The sequence below is a fragment of the Sminthopsis crassicaudata genome, chromosome 5 (genome assembly GCF_048593235.1).
Source record: "Sminthopsis crassicaudata isolate SCR6 chromosome 5, ASM4859323v1, whole genome shotgun sequence".
NCBI classification, from domain to species: domain Eukaryota; kingdom Metazoa; phylum Chordata; class Mammalia; order Dasyuromorphia; family Dasyuridae; genus Sminthopsis; species Sminthopsis crassicaudata.
Window position 1 is genome coordinate 122,127,135 of NC_133621.1, and position 26,000 is coordinate 122,153,134.

Below are 26,000 nucleotides of genomic sequence, written 5' to 3' on the forward strand. Positions count from 1 at the left end.
ACGATTTTATTTTTGTGCTAATATGAACTTTTTAATCACATGAAGAGATTGAGACCAAGAAGTCAAAAGAAGAAAGTTATTGATTGCCTTGATTATAACTTGCAAGTAAATGAAAGATTTTATGACTAGTTTGAAAACAAATTTTTCTATATTTATAGAAGAGAAAGAGGAGTTATATTAAAATAAAGAACTTTCATTTGGACGAATATCTTAGGGACACTTCTCAGGAAGTTGATACAATCTAGAGATCCAACCCCCCCCAAAAAAATAAACCTGGAGTTGTTGAAAGTCTCTGATATTTGATCCTTGAGTGATCTTGGCCAAGACACTTATCTTTTGAAGTCTTTTCTTAATCTGTAAAGAAAGGATGTCTTCATAGTCCCTTCCAAGGATAACTCCATTGCCCTGTTATTCCTTCCAGCACAGAGATGCCTTCTACCTTGAATCTTGACATAATGGCACCTCAGATACTCATTACTTGTCAATACATATCAAAAAAGTTACAGCAGCGAAATTAATTTTTGTTAAAAAAAAATCTTATGGTTTACCTAGATAGATATACAGATATCAATATCTAGATTATTCAAGAAAATGCTAAATGGTCCTGAAAAAATTGACAAATTCTTATATTATCAAGTCAATATTTAAGTTACATAATTAGCAGAAAAGAATTTCCTTCCTTTAAATATTTATACATGTAAATATGCATATACTTAAGATATGATAAATATTTTAAAGAATTAGTTTATGTATATATGTACATATGTATAAATGTTTTCTATATGTTTATATATACATATACATACACATACATATGTGTATATATGTGTGTACATATACACATATGTTACCTCAAAAGTCTTCATGCATTTTTAAGCTTAAACAATTTAATTGCATTAAAACTTTTAGGACACTCTGATTATGTAAAGGGACCAAATGGTTTCTGTATCTTACTGATTAAAGATTACTTCTATTCTATAAGTCTGTTAAAGTATTTACACATATGTGTGTAATGGAAGCTAATGCTAATTTAAAACATACCCTGTGGGACTTTGGAGACATGAAATGCTAAAAGTAATCTGGAGATCAGTAGCATTCCATTCATAAAGTGTGTTGTCTACAGTTTAATGGGTATAAACAATAGAGAAAGCAATGAGTGGATTATGCAAATACACTGAAAAGATTTAGGCAGGAGGAGGGAAATAATGTACAAGAGCCAAATTTGTGTGTTACTTAAAACTGGATTAAGGTTGTGGATGTACAAGATGATTAGAACAGTTTTGCTAATTTGCTAATAGCCTGAAGAACCACTATCACTCACAGCCAAGAAAGAAAGAAATCAGTTAACTTAATAAATGTCTTCTCCTCTAATAGTGCCCCTCCAAAAAAAAGTATAGAGGGAGAGAAAGGGGATCTTGAAGGAAGTATTAAGAGAGACAATAGGAAAGAAAGGCAAATGCATTGCTAAAGATAATTTTGAAGCAATCTTCTACCATATTTATATGCCTTTGTGATTGTAGACTGTACATAAGATCAGTAAAAACTTAGCAAAGTGAAAACTTGTGACATCATGAACACATTTTTATTTTAAAAAGCAATAAACTATGTTTATTAAAATTTATTTTTCTAAAATGATGTCAATTTAAAATCAATATCAGAGAAAAGAAGAAAACAACTGTTTTTGTTTGTACAAACTTTCTACAACTGTAGAATGAAATTACTCCAGAGTTAAAGGTTTATGAGTAGATTAAATAGTAATGAAGCAGCTTTGGTACAAAGGGAAGAATACTGGATTTTGGCATCCAAAGATCTGTGTTTGTATCCTGGCTCTGTCCTTACCTGTCAAATGAAGGGATTGTAATCCACAAGGACCTTAATCTATGATTCATTAATTCAAAAAACTAAGTAGTTAAAGCAGTGAGTTTATATGAGTTGCTTTTAATCATGTTTTTCTAGAGCACAGAAAGCATGGATCTCAGGTTTTGGTATAATTTCTATAGGTTTTCTAAAGGAAAGGTTCTTTATCATGAATAATCTGAAAAAGTCACCTATTTCTCTTGTTTCCAGATATTATTTGAAAGATGAATAAGTCATAGCAAGGTGGCACTCTGAGTCCAGTAGAGCTTCTGTAACATTGTGAAATTTAACATAGCTTGAGAAAATAGGGAGAACTTAACCTAGATCCCAAAGACAGAAGTAGCCGTAACATGTTATATTCTTAAATGGAAAGAAGCCTGAAGAAGATCAGCAAGAGAACATTACTACTTTGTGACAACAATTTTCATTCATACTTCTCTGTCTGGTCTTTGCTCCCTCTTCTCCCCATGCACTTATATGTTCATATCAAAGAGCTGGTACATAAGATATATGATATGGATTCAGGTCAAGGAGCTTACTGACTGGCAAAAGACACAAAGGACTTAAGTGTGTTATATGGGAAAGTTTATGAATATGACACTGAACATCGGGGTAATTGATGGGGAGCTAGAGAATCATAATTTCATCCTATTAAAGAATGAGAGTATCTGCCCGTGAATACATGTAATTTCATTTTATGTTGAAGCTTTTTATTTTTTATTTTTCCCCTGAAGCTGGGCTTAAGTGACTTGCCCAGGGTCACACAGCTAGGAAGTGTGAAGTGTTAAGTGTCTGAGATCAAATTTGAACTCGGGTCCTCCTGAATTCAAGGCTGGTGCTCTATCCACTGCGCCACCTAGCTGCCCCTATTCAAGCTTTTTAAAAGGAATGGAAGAATTTATTATAAAATTCATTTTATTGCATTCCTTATCATTATTCATATACTACTTTAACATTTCTTAAAGCACATACTTGGAACACTTAACTACCAAAAATAGGCATTTGGTCTTTTCGCTGCAGTAAGTTCTCTTAACATTTAGAGCATTTATGGTAGGAAAGTAAACAAACTATGTGCAGTTGAAAGCTTCTGTGTTGAAATGTTGAGATTGCCCTTCCTTTGCTGAATTCCATTATTAAAAATTGAACAAGGAATTATTACAGGAGCTTTTAAATTGGACATAAAATGTTTGACTTCTCTTTTTTGTTTATTTTCAAAGATACTGCTTTCCCTTTGGACGGCCTGAAGGTGCTCTCAAAGCTACACTTTCATTACTCGAAAGGGTATGTTTGTACTTTAATTTTCACATGTCATGTTCTTTTATTATTAAACTAGTGAAAGTTAGATATTTCTTGGCTACTTTTTTTCCCTTTATGGCATTTCTCCTTAACTCCATTACACTACATCTTCAGTTCCTTCTCTCCATTTTAAAAAATTCTTCTCCTATGTTGATTTATATCTGCAGTCCTGTTTTCTATACACCTGAGATTTCAATGGCTTCCTCTAATCCAGTTTATCTCCCCCTCCCAGATCCCTGGAGATCTTTCTGGTCATCTGTCCATTCTGAATAGGTAGCTAAGTTACCCTCACAAAGATCCCTTCATTCTACCCTTCTTTTTCACTAAATATTCACTTCCTTCTCTTATGATGTTCTGTTGGTATGTTTCTGATCAGAACACCACATGTTTCCCATCTTTACTTCCATCTTTTCTCATAACACACTCATTCCTTATACTTAGAACATTTTCCATTTAATATCCACTAGCTCTTTTCTTCCTTTACATCCAAAATTCATCTCAAAGTCATTTCTCCAATGATGTCTAATCTAATGCACCACAAATTGTTGTTCCACATGTAGAAATCCATCTTCCTATAACAAGATAAAACAAGATTCCATGCTTGCATGTTAAAAATCATATTTTTCTAAAAGTATTTTTCTGCCTCACCTAAAATACAAACATTTTCCATGAAGAAACTATTTTCTGCATCATAAAAATTAAAGTAGTGCATCAAAATAGCTGGACCACAGTCAGAAAGACCTGGGTTTAAGTCTCATCTTACCTCTAATAGATATAAGCTATATAATGTATAACTCTTAGATACTCATTTAGTCTTAGAGTGTTCTAAGCCAGGGCTTCTAAAATTTTTTCTACTTGTAACTTTTCACCTGAGAAATGTTTACATGACCCCAGGTATAAAGATGTATAAAATAGGTAAACAAATCAAGCATTTATTAATCATATATCATAATTTTGCAACCCTATATTCTGTTATGAGACCCCATATGGGGTCATGACCCATGGTTTAAGAAGGTTTGTTCTAAGCAACTCTTTAAACTTTCAGTACCAGACAAGGAGCAATACTATGTGGGCAGAGGGAATTTCTTCATTGAGACTTTCTAATATGAACACATTCATGTAAAAAGCATCATTGGGGCAGAGAGCAAGGGAAAATAAAGGAATGTATATGTAGAAATAAGATAAGTCCCACTTGTCCTCTATGCCATTAAAAATTTATTGGAGAATTTCAATAACTTGTGTGATGATCTCATAGCTTTGATTTACTGACTTCCTTTTAGATATTTTATTGTACATCATTGTCTTTCCAATGGGAAGAAAGAAGCAAACTTTATTTCAGAGATTGCAGAGGGAAATTAATTACTCTTTATCTAGAGCAAGATGTAATTGAAAAAAGCTAGTGGAGTAGTTTATTGTTGATTTGGACTTTCATAATGTTGGAAATTTATATCGAAGAGCTTCAAGCTATAAATTTTGAAAAGTCCAGGTAAAAATGTACTTAATTAACAATAAGAACAATAGCAATACAAATGGATACAAGAAAAATCCATAAAAGCTCTTTCATGCTTGGAACTGGCAATCTGTTTGACATACCCATTCTTCAAAGCTCAATTCATTTGGTAGGTTTTTGCAAAATAAAAAAAAAAAGTGGCAATAAGAAACTTATTCCTAATCATATTCTCTGACCAGTAATGAAAGGTAATCTTTGCCTCAATTAAATCTACTCCACAATTCTAGCAAAATTAGGGAGAAATATTTGGGGCCTTCTTACTTCTACCTTTTTCAAATGTTCACCTTAGTTAGTATGATAATCACCTTCCCTATAATCCAAAGCTCTTCCCCTCAAAAAAAACCACCTTTCAAATTAGAGCTCTACTGGGTTTTATATAAAGAAAAAGTGTCTTTATACACTCTTTATAGAGAAAAAGCAGAATAAATGTAATAGATCACTTTTTTACACCTCTTGATCTTTTATACTTCCATTGCTAAAAAAGGTTATTAGATTCACCATTTATCTGGTCATGCTGTGAACTTTTGCTTAATTTAAATATTCCTCCTATTCCTAAAGTTGTAGAAAATCACATTTCAAGTAGTATTGAAATCTCTTCCCTAATAATTAAATTTATCATTAGAAATAGATAGAGGGAAATTAACTTTCAATTCAATTTTGATATTTCTTTTGATAATAACAAAAATTAATATGGTATATATCCAGCCTTAGAACCAAGAAAACCTAGATTCAAGTTCTTTCAATGATACATCCTAGCTGTTTTAGCATAGGAAAATCCCAGACAAATGTGTGCAGCTTTTAAGTTACAAATTGGTTACTCATCTGTATCAGTGGAAACAATTCTACACCTTGGCCCCTCCCCACTTTTTGCCTAGGTCTCTGCTCCACTATCCCTGTATTCCTAGGGAATTTCTGAGCCCAAGTTTCTCCTTTTGATTCCCTAGAACAGTAAAATTAAGGATCTTGGCTCTCTTTCTTTTCTCAAAAAAGGGAACAATGTTAGTTTGAAATATATAGATATTTAACCTATGGGACAATAACCACAAGGATTATTCAGGAAGTAGAATGTCTTATGTCTGACATAGAGTTCCAATTATATGTGGGAGTGTTTTTCCCTCATAAAATTATGTGAAGAAAAAATGAATCTGTGATGAGGCAGAATTTTGCTTTCATTTTAAAATAGACAAAGAAATGTTGACTAATAAAATTATAGCATTTTTATAGGTCAACATAAAATTGAGATGATTAGAAGCTAGAGTCCTAAATAATAGAGGTTTAAAAAAGGAATAGAATAATAAAGATAGAAATTGAGAATTTTATATCCTTTAGTGTTTACACCAATATTAATAGAAGAATGAATTCACTAAACCAATGCACTATAATTATTTGAAAATTACTGTTTTGATTTTGTTTCCACATTTTCAAACTATTTGTTTATTTAAAGAAACTTTATTAAAAAGCAAGGTAACAAAACTTTATATGAAGATATATGTGTATTAAGATATATTTTATTCAGAAATATTAATCCATCCATAAGTATTAAGGGAAGTAATTCATGGTTATTTTTAATTGTTTAAGTGAATAGTATGAAAGGAAATCTCTTTTAGGATAAAGTTTACTTAGAGTTTGAAAAACTAAGTATTCATCTTTTAACTTATTTTTTACTTAATTATCTTTTAAGAGAAATAAAGAAGACATGATTTAAAATTCATGTGAACAGATACAGATAATAGACAGATACCCTTTTAATCTTCCAGAAAAAGATTAAATGTACATACATTGTAAACCTCAATAAAATAACATTTTCTAAAATAAGGGAGTTTTTTCCTCTACTTTCAGTAAAATATTTTCTTCAGAATAACTGGCTACAGTAATTAAGAATACTTTTATGAGAAAAAGAAAGGTGTTAATGCAAAAGCAATTCATACTGTTCATTCTTGGTGAAGCTTTTGTTATTGCTTTGTTTTTCTTCTCACAGTGTAGTATGCAGAAAAACTGGGCTTTGAACTTAAAGTGTGCTTTTCAAACTTTTCATTTTTATCTTTTTTCATGCATTGCAATTCTGATCTACAATTTCTGCTACACTGCATGGTCTTGAGTGTTTCCAGAGAGAGTAATGCAAAATGCTGACATGGCATGTGAAAGCTTTTGATATGATTAATAAATGAGGGTTCAGACGAGGAATGGCGTATGTTTCAGATGACGAGCATTAACCCATTTACCAATTATCCTTCCCTTTGATATTATTTAATACTGTTTATTATGAATATTAGCATTGAAGATGTTTTATGTGATTTGTTCCTGTTTTTTGGTAGGTTTTAATGAAAGATATTGCCACTCCCATACCAGCAGAAGAGGTGAAGAAAGTGGTCAGAAAGTGTCTAGAGAAGGCTGCCTTGATCAATTACACTAGACTTACAGAATATGCCAAAATAGAAGGTCAGTACAGTGAGCAATTGCCGAAGTGGCTGTGGGAGCCAGCAATGCCTATTAACTGACTATTCTGTGAGAAGTCTTTTCCTTTTCCTGAACAAACCTGTACCAGAGCAAGGGGAAATGTCTCATTAAAATCTCAGCTGGTGAACTGTAGAGCTTTTTCCTATTCATTGCTATAATATGCCTCCTGGGACTTTGCTTGAATGAAAGACCCAGGCTTCGTGCTTAAGTTGTCCTTTGTTCTTATTTTGAGTTTTCAAGAAACGAAAAGGTGTTTTCATGGGTTGTATTTTTTAGCATTACTGTAAGTATGTCTAACATTTAAACTATTGGCAGTATGTTCTATCCTGATCAATAACAATGTCATGTCATGTGAGATTGGGTCCTGATATTCTGTACTCTCATTTAAAAATGGAAAACTTGTTGATATCATCAGTACTGAAATAAACTGGTAGAACTACCCAGAGCTTTTAATTACTTGCAATATATTAATGCTTTTGAAAGATTAGATCTCATGAGAGAACTGTGCATTTTTTTCTTTCTTTGCATTGTATTCATTAAGGATAATGATTTTTTATAATAAATTTTAAAGGGTATTAAAACTTATGATTTGGCCATAGAACCATTTTTTTTTCTTAAGCAGCATAGACTGAAATAATTTGAACACAAGAGAAATGGATTGTGATAGTTTGTTTAAACATAAAATAATATTTCAATATATATATATATATGTGTATGTGTGTGAAATTAACTCTAGGAGAATGAAAAACTTTTCATTAATGATTTATTTTCAAATACACATATTTCTAAATCATCTAAAAATAAATCATCAACATTTGAAAATCAATAATAACTTTTAAATATTAAAATGCTCATTATAGAGCATATATAAGAATTAGCTAATTTTAAAACTGCTATCAAAATCACAGAAAATAAATAAGGATGATATGATTAACTATAGTATGAATTCTTTTTCTCTCCAAATCTGGTCAAGCTCTCTGACAAGCATGAGTTAACCAGCCTCCTGAGTGATTAACAAAAAAAAGCCATCCCATCACTATAGCAACCAATATTATATCACGAGAGTAACAACATGAAATCTCCTTAGTTACCAGTTTAACATCATTAATTATGATATCATGTTGTGTTAAAGCAAAAGCGATGAATATTGGATCATTTGGAAGAAATGAGAAAGAAATATCTTAGTATTCTGTTTCTGAATACTCATTGAAATAATTTTGATGAGTTGGGGTTATTGGGCTTTAAAAATTGATCAAGAGAATGAATGAATGTAAAAATAGACTTCATGATATTTTTAAACTATATGTGAGGTAGAAAGTAGAGTAGAAGGAAAGACTTCCATAGACAAATTTAGTATATAAAAATTAATTTTGAAGAAATTAACTGAACTCTATACAAAAAAACTCTTAGGATTGCTTTTTATCTCCATTAAAATCCCAGTTAATTTATTTCATTTGGATTACTGGCTTAACCAAGAATATTTAAAGGGATCAAGGACTTTTATATTCCTTTCTCTATTTTATATCTTTTATATTCTTATATATAAATTTTAAAAATTTATTATTTCATATACATTTCACTCAGATTTGTCTTCATTAGTAAAACAGGCATAACCCTAGGCCTACTGCACACATAGTGACAAGAAATAGCATTTGTTTACATGTTTCAGATATAAAACTAACCTCTTTAAATGAAGGTTTATGGTTTTTTTTTTTACATATATTCCTAACTTGGACAAAAATATAATGGGTAGCTTCATTTTCTTCCTTTTACTGGTACCAGAGGTAAGATAATAATGTCAATTATGAAACTATTCCCAAAACATGGTCAAATGGGAATAACAAACCTTACGCTTTCAGAGATAAGACATGCCTGTTAATTAAAGGGAAAAAAAGTATTCCATGCTTTTGAATTCTGTTGGCTTTAATTTCTTAGGAGAAAGTAATTTCAATTATATTTGGATTACACCTAAAATCAAATCACAGTTTAGTGAGAATATAAAATGAACACACATTTTTTTCTATATCTGACTGGCTTATAACACTGGGTGTGATTTTATATGGAGTAATGTTCATTTTCCCCCTCTAAATTCTCTTTGCTTATGTTTTAGGGCCAGCAGAAAAGGAAACAGGTGATTAACCAACTCCTTTGCATGCACATACCATTGTATTTAGTGTGGTGTGGTGATGTGATGTTGGTGATTGAATGTACCAATGTCTTCCTTTTTGATTTTTTAAAAAAGTATATTATTTTGACCAGAAATATTCAGTGCAAAATACAAAGTTCAGCAGTTGATAACCATCTTTCTCTTTATGGGGTTAGGGAAGAAAGACTATAGATTCATAAGATGTGAATTTTAGTCTTAAGAACCTGAAAACCCTGTAAGTCAGTAAGCATGAGCTCTTGTGTACATGTGTGTGCACACACACACATATACAGGAGCAATGTGGTACAAAGAAAGGGAGGGAAGGAAGAAGGGAAGGAGAGAGAGAGAGAGAGAGAGAGAGAGAGAGAGAGAGAGAGAGAGAGAGAGAGAGAGAGAGAATATCACCACTGAAGATAAGATGAAAGTGAGTTTAATCTGAAATATATAAGATTTATATAAAATGAAAAGCATATAATTTATATTACTGAATACTTGAATAGACCCATGATGTCATAGATGTATCAGTGCACATGATGACCTATCCATACCTTATTATGATGTTAAGCTCTTATCTCTATCTTTCTCCAAATCCTCCATTGTGACCCTATCTACTGCCTAACATCCTGAAAGCCATGTTTTAGCATTTGTTAAGATTGTTAAAAACTGGAATCAATAATTGAATGTGGAAGTTTAAAATTATCCAGAATATTTTATGTTGCAGTTTTGTTTGGATGCATGAAAGGACTATCTAACCTCTAAAGAGCTTTTCTTGTCCTGTTTTTTAGAGTTTAGAGAAAAATTTGCATTTAACTACTTAGATTCCTAACTTAAGATTTCTAGTAAAATATCATCTTTTGTTTCCTCTAGTTATCTCTAATTTCCAGCAACCTACTCTCATGTTTAGCTAGTTTTCAACAATAGAGAGTTAAAGGTAAACTAAGACAGGAAGAGAAAAAAAATGCTATCAATGATTACTAAATATGGTTTAAAATGATTGGTTGGTTATTGTCTATTCCTAAAAGGACCAAAAAGAGATCATTATTTTAAAGTAGAGTTACAGTGTGTCCAATCTTGCTGATCAGACCGATATGAGCTCAGAATGCTCTGCCACAGGTCGACGCAAATTTTCTCTATTAATATTTGGGGTGGATTCTCTGACTTTGAACGTCTCTTGTTTCTTTTGAATTAATTCAATTCTTCTTTGCTCATAGAGCACAGCCTCTTTTCTGAAAAGGGCTTTCCATTCTGGGTAGTCCTATGCTACTATCTTCCATGACATACAGTCACTTATTAAGTTCTTTCTTTCTTTCTTTCTTTCTTTCTTTCTTTCTTTCTTTCTTTCTTTCTTTCTTTCTTTCTTTCTTTCATTCTTTCTTTCTTTCTTTCTTTCTTTCTTTCTTTCTTTCTTTTTTTAGAAATAAAGTACATATATTGTGCAAAATTCATTAATACAGATTCCATTTTACCATAATTAAACTCTGAATACATAAAGCATAATGTACAGCTTCATTCTGAAATAGGACAAATTAGAATTCTTAAGTTCTTAAGAGAATCCTTAAGGTATCATTTATTGCTTTTTCTGACCACCTTGTGAGTGCTTACTTTGTATGAGTTCCCCATAAAATAGTTTTTTTTTTTTTTTTTTTTGGTCAAGCATATATTCAGTATTGAACAATGTGCCAGCCCATCAGAGTTGTGCTCTTTGCAGTAGAATTGGAATGCGTGGCAATTTAGTTCAAGAAAGGACCTCAGTATTTGGTATCTTATTCTCTAGGTGATCCTCCAGAATGTTCCTAAAACAATTCAATGGGAGCCATTTTAAATGTTAAATTCAGGACAAAAAGTCAAGAATTCTCACAATGATTATTACTAGCCCTGTAATGTCAGACAAGTCAGTTAACCTCCCTAAACCTCATTGTCCTTTCTCAGCAAAATAGAGAAGTTATATCAAATAATCTCTATTTTAAAAATTTCTTATATTTGTATAGCACTTTAAGCCATTTTCTAAAGTTCTTACTTCAATACTTCAAAAACCTTTTGATTCACCAGTGTTGATATTCTATATGCAATCTCCACATACCTTAGCAGATGGCCCTGTTGTTGCCAAATATTTAGAATAAAAATAATATAAATTGTTTTTACCAAATAATGACATTTTATATGAATAATGACAATTATAATTTTTCTGATATAAACATCTCTCTGTAGACTAATCCACAAATCATAGGCAATCAACAAGATTCCAATCAAAGCCTTTCCAAATTGGTAGGACCTGTCAAAGGTCATCAACGAATGGCATGCCCTTGGTTACCTTCATACCACAGTAAAGCTCCTTGGTAGAGGACTCTTAATTTAAAATATGTTATGCTTTGGTTATTCCCATTGCTCCTGCAAAGTTACTTTTAAAGTTGAAAAAATTGAGCTACCCAAAGGTTGAGTGACTTGGTTGCAATGAATCAGTTGCAAAGCTAGAATGAGAACCTTAGATCTTTTGACTCCTTTATTATCTAAGGTACTATAGTTTCTGTGACCTGTATCCAGATACAGACTGGTTCATAGCACCTTAGCTTGACTCAGAGTATGTCTTCCCTGTTATAACCGATGAGAACTTCTTTCTCAAGAACAGGAAGATGAGTTTAAGAAAAGATTGTTTAAACTTCCATTGAAACCTGTCCATCACTTATTAGGTAGTGTTCTGAAATAGAAACTTATTTATCAGGTTGAGGTAACTGTTGCATACTGGAGAATCAGATTAAAACTAGCTGTTCTTCCAAAATGTGAAGCTACTTGACTAAAAGAGATGTCCAAATCATGGGATGGTATGGCTGAGGATCTAAGATATCTAAACTTGGAACAATTGATCAGGCTACTATCGTCCTAGTTTTACTTCTCAGATGTCTCTTGAATTAAACTCAGTTTCCATATTTACCCATGGATACTTTTATTCAGTACTTGTACACTATACAAAATCTTCATTGAAAGTACAAAGTAACGAATCTTGTGGTTTTAACAATTCTTATACATGAATTAAATTATTTGCTCTTTCAAAATCTTGGTCTTTTTAATATCCCTTTGGATCTTATTTGTATGTTCAAAGAACACTAATCCTCCATGTTGGGAATTAGATATGAAGAATCTATATCATGTACATGTGTTTTGTTTTTACACTTGTTTTAGTTATGATGTTATTTCCTAAGAAGTGACTATAAATATATTTTCCTTGTTACTAAATAGGAAATTGGTTGTAGATTTAGAATATCATAAAGATATACAATTTACTTTTTTTTAGCTGTTTTGTAAAACTGTGCAGTGACTAGAGACTAGTTGCATTCACTCTTGTCTTTAATTAGAGGCTTAAACTGCATATTGAAACATTCGTTTTTATACCCATTTTTTTTCTGAACTACATACCTTATAAGTGAAAAATGATTTATCATTTTTGGAGTGAAAATAACTTATTTTTGATTCAGAGAATCACATGTTTACAAGAGCATCAGTCATAAAAGCGAGTGTTAATTCACTGCTTTCTTCCCCCTATCCCCGCCTCCAAACATTGAGTATCATTTTGTGCCTGAAAATAGAAGAAGGAAGACTGCTCCTTAGAGCTTGCCATGACCTGTGATCCTTTGCATAGATTTGGTATCTGTGCTTATTATCAATCTAGAAATGCAGAGGTGCCCTAGACAAAAGGTACCACACAGTGAACATGCAAATTCTTTGTGTATTAAGAATCTTTTTCAGCACTCTGGTTGCCAGGTTCCCAGGTCTAACCCCCAAGTGCTCTCATTTTCCCAGTGTCTCAATTGAACTGGATATAGAGTGCTTTCCCAGAAGGCTATGCATGCTTACTTTCTTTAAGGGTAGAAGTTGAACAGTAAGCTGCCCTTACATCATTCAGATGTGTTTGGATACTGGATGACACTTTAATTTAGTACACCATTATCAGAATATAATGAGGAATACAAAATTCAAAAAAAAAGTATCTGTTTTACCAAAAACTTAACATATGTGTTAGCAAACACAAAAGTTCAAAAGTCACATACTGCCCTATAAATTAAATGTTTTGTTTTTTTCTGAAAGCGGCTAATTTATTAACACTCCCAAATAGTAATATAAGGCAATATTATTCCTTTACTTCTTTCTATGAAAGAAGTTTCAGAAGTGTCTCCTGGGAAATTTGATTGTAAATGTTCATAAATATGCCTCCCCATATATTTAGGGAGTATTCTGAAATAGAAATAAAAGATCAGTATGACGTGACCTCATCACTATGGAAAATGCTTTGACAGGTGACTTGTACATTAAAAAAAAAAATTCACCAGAATGCCTACTCTAAAGAGCATCTGGGTAAAAATTAACCTCATTTCAAGTGTCATAAAAAGAGATACTCAGGTTTATAAGACAGAACCATGCCCTGAACATGTAAACTTTATTTCTCCCTCTGTGAATAAGAGGTCATTCATGGGCTTTGTTTTGCCTCTGTATAAATAAATGTCATTATTTCCTTGAGTAGAGCAAATTATTGTCATTTCATTTATGATTGGAGAAATGTCAAGTAAACAAGCATGCATTAAGCACTTAATGTGTACCATGCTAAATTATGGGCATACTAATACAAATACAAGCAGAAAGACAGCCCTTGTCCTCAAGGAGCTTACATTCTTATGGTGCAAAAGCAGGAAAGGGGACTCGTTGTAGAAGAAGTCTGGAGAAGGTGAAGATATGACTAACCTGGGCATTTTCTTTAAATTGAAGTTTTAGGGGGAACTAGCAAATTGAAGGAACCAGGAAACAGAGAAATTCAGAGAGCTCATTATCCCTTATGCAAAGCCACCTAGGCTAGTTAGTGACAGTATAGGTATTACAATCCTCTGGTTTGATAAGAAAAATGTACTTTTACAATAAAATTTAAACTCTCCTAATTTGAAATGCTTAATAAATTGGACAACAACTATATAAAATTAAATTTTTGTGTTATCCATCACAAAAGAATTCATAAGTAAAAGTGGTATGAAACATATTTAAAAAAACATGAGAGGACAAGCTTTTCCAATAAGCTCATATACTTCACAATATCTGTTTGCATATCTATAATTTAAATGTGCATTATTCCTTTTATCTAGATTTATAAAGATACTTCAAAAACTTCTAGCAAGGTATGCTTTAAGTCTAGTCCAATTTGACTGTGTGTGTAAAAGAAATATCTAACCTACATTTTTAATAAATATCTTTTGATTTGTAGTCTTTACTAATTCAGAGACCTTTCCTTTATCAGTTGGAAATAAATGAAGTTTTCCTATATATAATTGTATATTTGCTTCCTGCCACTTTTTCTTCCTTGCTACTAAAACCATACAATGCCATCAGAATTTATCTATGGCACAAATAATATGTAAATACTATATACTGAGATTTGTAATTTCCAGAAATGGGAAGTATCCTCAATGACTCAATTCATGTTAGGACAAGAAAACTAAGTAAGATCTATAGGAATGACTAAGAAACAAAGAAAAAGAATTATTTGCCTATACTGTGAGAAGCCTTTACATGTGCTTTACATGTATCCCTCCAATCAGCTGACACAATTAGCTGTATTCTGCTGCCTATCTTAGGTTGTGACTAGCTCAGATGACCATCCAACATAAAAGTCAATTGAAGACATGAGGAGAAACACTTTTGTCCATTTTATTTGTCCTGGCAGCATATTTGTTATGCTTATTAGACAAAAGGTTTGTTTCTAAAGTAGAATTCTATTGAAACTCTAGTGAAAACAACTTTGTTTGTTTGTTTCAAGTTAATTCAAATTGAAACACATCAAATTAGAAGAGCTCATTATATGATATAGTCAGAAACACTTTACCTAAAAATAAGTTATTAAATAGAAGTTCACTATTGGAATTTATACTTATTGAATCACCTAAAGCATAACTTAATCATCATATAAAAATGTGGAATATATTGCAAAGGGAAGTTTAATGATGGACTATTGGAATTTATTAAAGCTTAATTATAATACTGTTTTCAGAATCCATATAATAAAATATTTACTTCTTTATACTGAAAAGGTTTTATGATCCTTTGAAAACTATACTTTTAATAGTTGATAATCATACCTTAACATCTTGCTAAGCCCTTCACATATATTATAAAATTTGATTGTTCCAACACCTGTGTGAGGTAAATATATTACTCCCCATTTTACTGATAAAAATAATATTAACAACTATGACTGAAAGGGCTAAATGGCTTCCCAAGTCATTTAACTAATATTTTGAACTCAATTCTTCCTGATCTCACATTAGTCATTCAGCCTACGTGGTCACTTACTTAGAAGGATGTATGCTGATTTCTTTTCCATAGAACTGTTGTAAGAGATTCCTTATTATTTGCTGATGATAAGAAGGGAAAACTTTTCATGGTGATTCATTAATTTATAGGACTGAAGATGAATATCTATAAATAATTATGATCCTTCTAATGTATTTTATTTGAAATGGGAGTTGAAAGTTTTCCATCCTTAGAAGACATGTAGGAGCAGAAAACTGCATTTGTGTCCTCCCAAAATTCTCTGACATAAAGATATCTGGATTTGTGAGGTTCAAGAAAAGTAACAAATAAACAAAAATAAAAGATTTGATAAGTTCCTACAAACTGATAGTATATCTTCTATCTCCTTTAGCTGTCTCCTAAATAAGAAAAATATTGGAGCTAGAATATTTTAAGTCATTCTGATTTAATTAGGCTTTTAATACAACAATATTTATTGCATAGCCAACAAAATATATGGATAAAATACAATGATTTTATGGCGTTTTAGATAAATATAGCAGAGATAAGATGATAATATCTTACCTTCCCCCTTCTCTTTTCTTTGACTCTTAGGCTTTGCTCCGTTGAGCAATTTTTTTCTCTCTACAGTCTCTTTCCTCTCTGTCTACAAATATGCTTAGGTTTCTGCAATTTTTTTTTGGTTTGTTTTGTTTTTATTTTGTTTTTTTTTAATTTCTTGACTCTGATATACCCTTAGGCTATCATTCTATGTTTTGTCCTCCCTTCATCCTTAAATTTCTCAAGAGTAGTCTACTTTCACTTTCTCCATATTCTCAACACCCCTTCACTTCTGAATTTTTTGCAAATCCAGCCATTTTACTGAAAATGCCATCTCTTAAGTCAGCAACGATCCCTTCAATGGCATTTCCTTTGACCTTTCTGTGGCATTTTGTATTGTTGGTCACTCTCTCCTTCTAGAGACTCTGCTCTCCTATCTTTCAGTTCACAGATTTCCTTTGAGATATAAGAGGTGTAGAGTTTCCCATTGCCCATTTTTCCGTGGGTTGAAGGGAATTATGTTAACCAGAACAGCAGTTTTCCTATTATATTGTGGTATTTTGACACATTTCCCCCAAAATTTTATATTATTGAGTCACCTAGATGAAGCAGTTTTCTCACAAGTAGTTCCCAATTTCAGTGCACTCACAACTTGGGATAAATGTACATTCATGTACTCATAAATGTGTGTGTGTGTGTGTGTCTGAGAGGTTAAAGGATTTGCCCCTGCTCATACCTACCTGAGATTTGAATGCAGGTCTCCTGAGTCCAAGAAGACAGTCCATGAATTGTGTAGAATTTCGTAGGTGTTAAGACAAAACAAAAGACTTCTAAAGTATATAATAAGGTACATCATAATACAGGTCCCAGATGCTCTATTCATGCCAGGTTCCATAGCTTTAAATCAATACTAAAAATCCATACAACCTCAAATTTCACAACTCCAAAAAGTGTCTTCCTGGTAAACAGCTGTCCATTTAAGTTCGGCATATATCTAAATGCAGATAGCAAAAAAAAAAAAAATAAATAAATAAATAAATAATAATAATAATAATAATAATAATAATAATAATAATAATAATAATAATAAAGTGCCTATGGACCCTCTCTGTCCCTGTATATATTTTCAACACTTGCATATCTCCTTATTCAGGCCCTGTTCGGGTCTGAGGCCAGGTTTGAGTCACTGTACTCTAGCCTTTTCTGTTTCAGCAGTGAACAGCTCCTGATCTAATTTAATGTGCTTTCTACACAGACACATGGAAATCTCATTACAAGTGCTTGTCACCTATTCACCAAAAGGTCTTAGCAAAGATGTCATTTTGCTCAGCTCAGTTAGCAGTGTCTGACTTTGCCTTCTCTCATAAAGTCTGTGTGTAGCTCACAGATAAATGCATACTTGAAATATCCTTCCATCACTAGTCTTTTTGTCATTGTCTAAAAGCAAAGTTGAAAATGGATGATGACGACTTTATTTACTCAAAGGTGTCAACAGAGAAACTTGGTGACACACAGCAGCTTGTCAACTATAGCACCTTGTTAGTCTGAGCAACATAAATACGTTTGAAAAGTCTCTATCAATTTGGCAGAAGCAATGTGATGGACACTGACAGACAAGATTTCTGCCCTTTTGTAGCTAAGAGGGTTCAGAAGCATTTAGATATAGAACAAGTGAATTTAGTTTAAAAAATGGTGAAGATTCATCATTTGTAGATCAAAACTTAAAGGACAAATAGGCTTCAAATATTAAGTGAAAGGATCTAATTAAAGCTTTAAATAATTCTTAAAATTTATTTTTCAAAAGAATGATTTACAGAGAAGTCATTTGATAGCTGAACATGTATCCACTAGAGTAAACATAGATGCCTTTGTTGTTGAGTCATTTCAATTGGATTTGACTCTTCATGACTCCATTTAAAATTTTCTTGCCAAAGATACTGGAGTAGTTTGCCATTTCCTTCTTCAGCCCATTTTACAGATGAGAAACAGAGGCAAACAGTTTAGTGACTTGCCCAGGATCACACAGCTAGTAGTTATCTGAGACCAAATTTGAACTCAGGAAAAGAATTCTTCTGGACTCCAGGGTCAATGTTCTATCCACTATGCTACCTAACTGCCCACATATACAGGATAGCATTGATTCATAGACCTAGGACGTAATAAGTCTTATGTAACTTTCAAGATTGGATAGCTAGATGACAGTGTTTAGAACATTGAGTTTATAATCTGGAAGGCTCATCTTCATGAGTTCAAATCTGGCCACAGACTTGAATAGTCACTTTGACCTGGTAGACCTCAGTTTCCACATTTGTAAAATGAGCCAGAGAGGAAAATAGTAAATCACTCTAGTATCTTTGTCAAGAAAACCCCAAATTGGAGCAGCTAGGTGGTGCAGTGGATAGAGCACCAGCCTTGAATATCAGGAGGACCCGAGTTCAAATCTGGTCTCAGACACTTAACACTTCCTAGCTGTGTGACCCTGGGCAAGTCACTTAACCCCGGCCTAAAAAAAAAAAAAAAAAAAAAGAAAAGAAAGAAAGAAAGAAAAAGAAAACACCAAATGGGGTCATGAGGAGTCAGACATGACTGAAAAATGATTTGATTAACAACAAACTTTCAAGTTTATACTAAAACCACATGAAAATTACAGTAATGACTTTCAGTTATTTAATACTTGAAAAAATAAAAGACCCAGAAATTACAGCATCTCTTGGGCATGTGTAGTGGATATAGCACAAATATTATCATTCCCCATTTTACAAATTAAGAAACTAAGGAACAGAAAGAAATGCAGAATTTTACTCAATATAATACAACTCATGACTATGGGAAAATGGAATTTGATCCTTACATCATCTAGTATCACTGATATTTATGCTGCCCTACCTCTCTGAAAATTTACTTAGCTAATATACATGAAAAACATTTTCATTGTCACAGAGATGAAACTGGAACAATCTTATGAAATTTTTTAAAAGCTATATTGTTATCTTAATAGGTTTGACTACAAAACCTCACAAAAAGACATTTCTGCAGGATTTTTTTCAATCATTTTTAGAGCTAAAATCTGCAAATTGTATTCATTCTTCATTTATCACATATCTTACTTCCTAATGCCTTGCTCATGAAAGTTCTCACCTCATGAGTTATCTGACTAGTCAGTCCTCTGGGGCCCTAGCTATACAATAACCTACTTCCAACTCCCCAATTCATCCCAGTTCCCCTGTATATTTCTCTAGGCCTTACTTCACCTGGATCCCAAGGCTTCCTGTATCATTTTTTCTTTATATGTGAATGTTTTATAGAACAACTAAGGGTATCTGTTTTGGATCAATGTTAAGCTTTTTTATACAAAACTGCTGTATTCAAAGAGAAGTGGATTTGGGGAGATTTAAATAAAATGGAAGAGAAAGAAAATAGGGAACTTGATCATAAAGTATATGAATACAATCATGATTACATCTTTTGAATTTGCAGCCAAATATAAATAAATTTATTCTGTCATAAATACACATGTACACATATAACACAAATACAAAATAACATTATAAAGGTGAATTATAAAATTGAAAACATTATTTAGGTTGGGAAAGTAATCTCTAATTTCAATGGTAATCATTTAGCTAACACTGATATTTAAAACTAGCTAAAGTCCAAAGAAAAACTTCCTACAGAATATTTGAGTTTAAGACTAAAGCAAAACAGTTTAAATTACTTTGCAGAGTACAAATTTAACAATGCGATTATAGATTGTTGAAGCATTATTCTTAGAGTTGAGAGTATTATTATTATTATTATTATTATTACAACTCAATTAAACACTTAGTGCTAACTTTATGTGAGACATGGTTAGGGGTGAGGATATGGGATTTGAAAAAAAAATGAATGTGACATAATCCTAATCCTTAAAAGGGTTATAGTCAGGTAGTAAGAGACAGAGACACAAAGAAATTAAGAGATGGCATAGTGAATAAAGTGCCTTTTTTTAGAGGCAGGAAGAACTGCTTGAGTGATGGAGTTTTTGTGTAGAGTTCCCTGCAAAGGTGCAATTCCAAGTATGGACCAAAAAACCTGAAAACAAAAACAAAACTGCCAAATAATTAAGAATGTGCTTTTTAAACAGTTTAAGAATGGGAAAATTACATCCAGCTCAGGGAATTAAGGAAGGCTTCCTGGTAGAGATGATCCAGAATATACTGAGCAGATTTGAGGATGGAGTATCCTTCAGCTCTTCTGATCCTGAAATACAATGTGACTTCATGGGACAATGGAAAAAATAATGGATTAGGAGCCAAAAAATCTGGATTCAAATCCAGACTCTCAATTATATCATGTGAGACTGTACAAGTCCCATTAAGCTCTCTAGGCCCCAGATATCTCATATGTATAATGAGGAGGTTGGATATGATTACTTTTGAGATCACTTCCACCCTTAAATATATGTGTGTGTCTATAAGAGAGAACACAATCTAAAAATATGATAGAATTCTGTAATACCTATTCTTTATAATTGAACTACCTCCTCCTTTTTAAAACACTGAAAATAAACTGTTATGTCTTTTCAAGGAATCTTTTGGGGAGAGGTAATGAAATCTTTTCACTTAATATAAACCTGACATTTCAGGTCCATAGATGCTGAATAACCATTAGTTATGTTGGCTTATAGAGATTGCTCAATTTGGATCATATACTATTCCCATTGGCCTATACTGTAATGGCTAATTCCCCTTTGTCCCATAGCTAGCCAATAGTTTAGAAATGCATTTATTGACATGAGAGGTAATCCAGGTAAAGTTGTTAATTTGACTGTGACCACAGAACAATTATGCTAAAGCACAATATCATTAGGGTGACTAATTCCAAGGCAGAATTAACTGATACTGTTACTTTAAATGACTGGGTCATTAAACTGATAGGTCCCAGAGGTAACTGTGGAATTAGGAGACCACAGAACTATTGTTTTCAAACAACTCTAATAATATAATTCCCATTGACTTTCATCAGTTGTGGTAGATAGTCTATCCCTTTCTGGATTAGTGTTGTTTTATGAGTACCTTTTGACAAAATTCTACAAACTTGGAAAACAAGAAAGGATCTTGTACCCAGTTTTCATTCAAAAGGAGGCTTACATTAAAATACAAGTTAAAATGGAAGAGATAGAAGGATATAATCAAAGTAACCCTAGTATTACTTAATCTCTCTGAGCCTCAGTCCCCTATTTTTGAAAAATAATAACACATTATTATGATTAAGGAAAATACTGAGTAAATCTTAAGTCCTTCAAAGCTTTAATAGATAGAAATCATCATTTTTTTTCTTAAAACATTCTCTCCATTAGGGCAGATTGCAATTCATTCACATCTCAAGCTTTTTTTCTATGTCCTCATATAACCTTTCCAAAAAGGATCTTCCCAAGAGATTGGAAGCATTTTTCTAGATTTTTAAAAACATTTTGTGGATAGCTCAGGAGAATCACAATTTAAGTAATACAGCCTCTTTTTTCCCCTTCCTATCCAATAAATTGTGTTACCTATCTTTACTGTAGATTTTATATAATAGTGAAATTAATCATGTGATTAGAACAAACCATGAAAATAGACAATGCTTATGATGTGCACTCACACCATATGTTATGACAATCAAGAAGTATTATTGGACACCGTGGTAGCCACAGAGAAATTGATAATGGATTCATCAACTCTAAGAATTATTCCCTTTCTAGAATACTGATCCCATTGTCTGAGGAGGTTTAAGAGAATGGAGGATAGTCTGGACTAAAATGATGTACCTCCCTCTCAAGTGGATTAAAACCCCAGAGATGTCACTAGAACCAAATATTCAGGGACCTCCAGAGAATGGGCTCAGAGAAATCTTCCCTAAGGCTGCTAAAATGGAAGATCAGTTCCAGAGGAATTCCAAAGACAAGGCAATTTCTGGAAATCCCAGAATCTGATTTGAAAGGGACCTCAGAGGCTAACTAATTCTGTCAAAACATGAAGAATACCCTCTACAGCCTAATTAATGAGGATCTATCCAGTCTTTTCCCAGAGATTAGTTGTGAAACAGAAACCGCCATATCTACTTTTAAATAGCTCCAATTACTAAGGAACCTTTCCCTTAAATTAAGCCTAAATTCCCCTTTCTAAATTCTCTCCATTATTCATAGTTCTGCCTTGTTGCATCAAACAGACCAAATCTATTCTTTCTTATTTTACAGCCTTCAAAATTCTTGAGAACTATTATAATTCTTCCCCCTTCTTTCTTCCCTTACCCACATGCACACAAAACCTTCTCTAATCTGTACCAGTTCCTTTAAATGATAATTATATGACATGAACTTGAGGTCTCTTCACTGTTCAGATCATCTTCCTTTCTATGCTTTTGCCTTTGTAGTGTCCCTCCTAAAATGTTAGACATTTTATACTCTGAAATGAGACAGAACAAACTAGGAATTCCTTCCCCAGCTCTTAACTCGGGTACTTCTCTTGATGCAGCTTAACATCACAATAGCTTTTTTGGCAGTTGTTATGTACCAATGGTTAATTTTGAACTTGTCAGTACATTAAAATTAAGCATTAGGCCCACCATAACAACTCCCATGCTCTGAAACCTACTTCCCCTCAAAGATGTTTTTCTCAGACTTTGCCACTTTTAATAATGAATAATAATTTGCTGGGCAAATTAGATGTCAAGGTAGACATACAAATGCAATATAGAAGGAAAAAACTTTTTGTGTGTAACATTCCTGGGTTCTGAATACGCCAAACTATGTTCCTCTATTTCATTTTTGGTTCCTGCCTGCTATCACTTGGCATGCCTTTTCATTGTTTAGATAGTATTTCATGGCTTTGCAATTTTTTTCATTTTTCCCCTATAGGAGAAACATTGATTTTGTGATCCCTTCCCCAATTCCAAAATGTAAAATCATTTTTATTCTTTAATGTATTTCCGTAAGGTCAGGGTGATATAATAAATAATGAAGCGAAGAAACAACTACTAGGAGGTAATAAACCTGCAGGGACAATTTGCAGTAGTGGGATCTATGTAAGGCACTGAAGTATGACAACTACTCCAGGTTACTGTAATTTGCAGATGTAATTCAAAGAAATTTGAGAAGTTGAGAAACTAAGAGACTTGGAGAGGATAAAGGTTGGGTGGAGAAGACTATAATCCAGGGACTGAATTCATCAGGGGGGATGGAGAATAACTTGGAAGAAGACAGTATCCAGGATCTAGGATAATGTGAACCTTTAAGAGAGGAAAAATGCTTCTTTAGTGACTTGGCAAAATGAAGCTCTGAAGGTGATGAGAATAAGCACAAAGCCTGCCAACTCATTCTGCTGATACTGCTATAATAGGTAAGCTCTGGACTTGGGTGTCTATGGACTCTGTGCTAAGCCCTCTTTCCTTCCTTTTTAGTATTTCATTTAATCATCTCATTAGATCCCATGAATTCAGTTTTCAGTTCTATGCTGCTGATTCTTGAGTCTACCTAATCCAGCCCTAACTTCTCTGCTGACCTTCACCCTCCCCTGTCCACATGCCCTATAGATATCAAAGATCGAACATCTCTGTGGATGTTAAACTTAACAATTCCCAAACTGACTTTGTCTTTATACTTTCCCTTCTTCCCAATTTCCCTATTACTATTGAATGTACTACTATCCTCCTAGACACCAGGCTCACAGCTTAAGTATCATTTCTGATTACTCACTCTCACTCTCCTTCTCATGTCCAATCTGTTGCCAATATTTGTTGATTTTATTTCTGAAACATCTGTCACACATTTATCCCTTTCCATCTTCTGACAATCCCACCACCTAGTGCAGCATTCCATTACATAGTGCCTGGATTATTACATTTGCATGCTGGTGGATCTCCCAGTCATAAGTCTTTCTGTATTCTAGTCCATCTTTCATTCAGATGATCTTCCTAAAGCAGAGGTCTAACCACATCACCCACCCACTCCTCGTTAAACTCCAGTGACTTCCTATTACCTATAGGTAATAGGATCAAATATAAAATCCTTTGTTTGGCCTTTAAAGCCTTTTACAACTTACTCAACCTCTTGCCTTTCCAGTCTTCTTACACCTTTTATCACCACTACTCCCACTACAAGCCCATATTCTTCAATCTGGTGATATTTGCTTCCTTGCTATTTCTTCAATAAGACATTGAAGTTCCTGATTAGCATTTTCACTGGCTATTACACTGCTTAAAATGCTTTATTTTTTCACACTTCTTCCTGGCAAAGATTCTCTGGCTTCCTTTGAGTCCCAGTTAAAATTCCACCTTCCAGAGGACGATTTTTCCAATCTCTTTTTATTCTAATGAGTTGTTTCTATTGATTTTTCTCCAATTGTAGATACTCTTGTTTGTAAAGAGTTGTATGTTTGTTGTCTCTTCCATTATACTGTGAATTTCAGGAAAACAGGAATTGTCTTTTGCCTTTGTTTGTTTCCTAGCACTTATCCCAGCACAGCAAGCACTTAAGAAATATTTATTGACTATTAAGTGATTGGATATCATTATCTTCTCTCAGAACTCTGATTTTTTGTCACTGGCAGCTAAGCCACTAGGTGAAACAACGACAATTGGATAGGAGATAAAGGTCTATAAACATGAAATTTTGTCTAGATATTAATTCCTTTTGTCCCTTCCCCTGAAATGCTAGATCTTATACCAAATATCTCTTTTAAAAAATGTTGAATGAAAGTACTTTTAGAATCCACATGTCTTAATTGGCTGATATTAGGAGAAAAGTCATAGGTTAAGAAAAAGAAAGAAAGAAAAGGAAAGACTAAAAATTTACAGAAATTAATCAAGAATAATAGCTGAGACTGAAAGGTCAAGATTTGCCAGAAAAACATATTAGTTACCTTAAACATGCTCTTTTTGAATGTCACCATTTGAAAGGTATTAAAATAATCAAGAGCTTGGTGTAAAGTTAGGAAAATGGAGACCAATTGTAGTGATATGGAAATGAAATTAATGTTTAGAACATTTTAAGGAAGACATCACTAATATTACCAATTATAAAATACTTGAATGAAGCTGTTTGCAAGTTTTGTCTAATAGAATATTGAATACATAATGTTTGAATAACTTGAATATTAACATGGGTGACTACCAAAGATTGAATACATAATGACACTTCAATGTTTCTGTCATTTTCACCAGTGTCATTGGTATATCTACCAACAATGCAGATTCAACTTCCTCTCTGCTTTCTCATCCAGGGAAACTCTTCTTTTTTTTCTATAATCTGTCATAAGGGTTTTTCTCAATACCTAGGAATTGTCTAAATAATTTAATATTGCATAGATGCCAATGAGGAATACAGGATGGCATTCAGTTAACCCTTATTCCATAGTCAAAATTCTTCTTTCCCACCAAGTTTGGCACAAGTCAAACCACTGTGGTGAACTCAATAGTCAGGAGACTCCCTGTAACAGCACACACAGATCAGCAAGAGCTCTATGACTTATTATCTTAGAAAACAGCCTGGTACCCTAAGAGAGTAAGTGACTACCTAGCCTAGGATGTGAATTGCCAGCATATGTCAAAAGCAAGGCTTTAGCCCAAATCATCCAAACTCTGGCTTTCTATTTACTAGATTCATTAAAAATCATGTAAATATTGATTTAATTTGGTGAATCTTGGTGAATTCTTAAAAAAAACTTAATAGTCTTACCTTGGTATATTCTGATTAGAAAAATGAAAGTTATCTCAATCAATAAAAAATAAACATTTATTAAGGGCCTACTGTGTGCCAGGCACTGCTCTCTCTCTCTCTCTCTCTCTCTCTCTCTCTCTCTCTCTCTCTCTCTCTCTCTCTCTCTCTCTCTCTTTCTCTCTCTCTTCTCTCTCTCTCTCTCTCTCTCTCTCTCTCTCTCTCTCTCTCTC

General features: G+C 33.0%; 1 protein-coding gene across 5 annotated transcripts in view; it reads left to right on the forward strand.

Annotated features, from left to right (window-relative positions):
* Window positions 1-26,000, forward strand: part of CADPS2 (calcium dependent secretion activator 2) — a 714,206-nt gene that overhangs the window by 573,443 nt on the left and 114,763 nt on the right. For all 5 annotated transcript variants that reach the window (XM_074268127.1, XM_074268122.1, XM_074268124.1 and 2 more), the window contains 2 exons: window positions 3,075-3,138; window positions 6,979-7,102. In XM_074268127.1, the coding sequence (XP_074124228.1) occupies window positions 3,075-3,138; window positions 6,979-7,102 (188 nt within the window). The remainder of the gene's footprint in view (window positions 1-3,074; window positions 3,139-6,978; window positions 7,103-26,000) is intronic.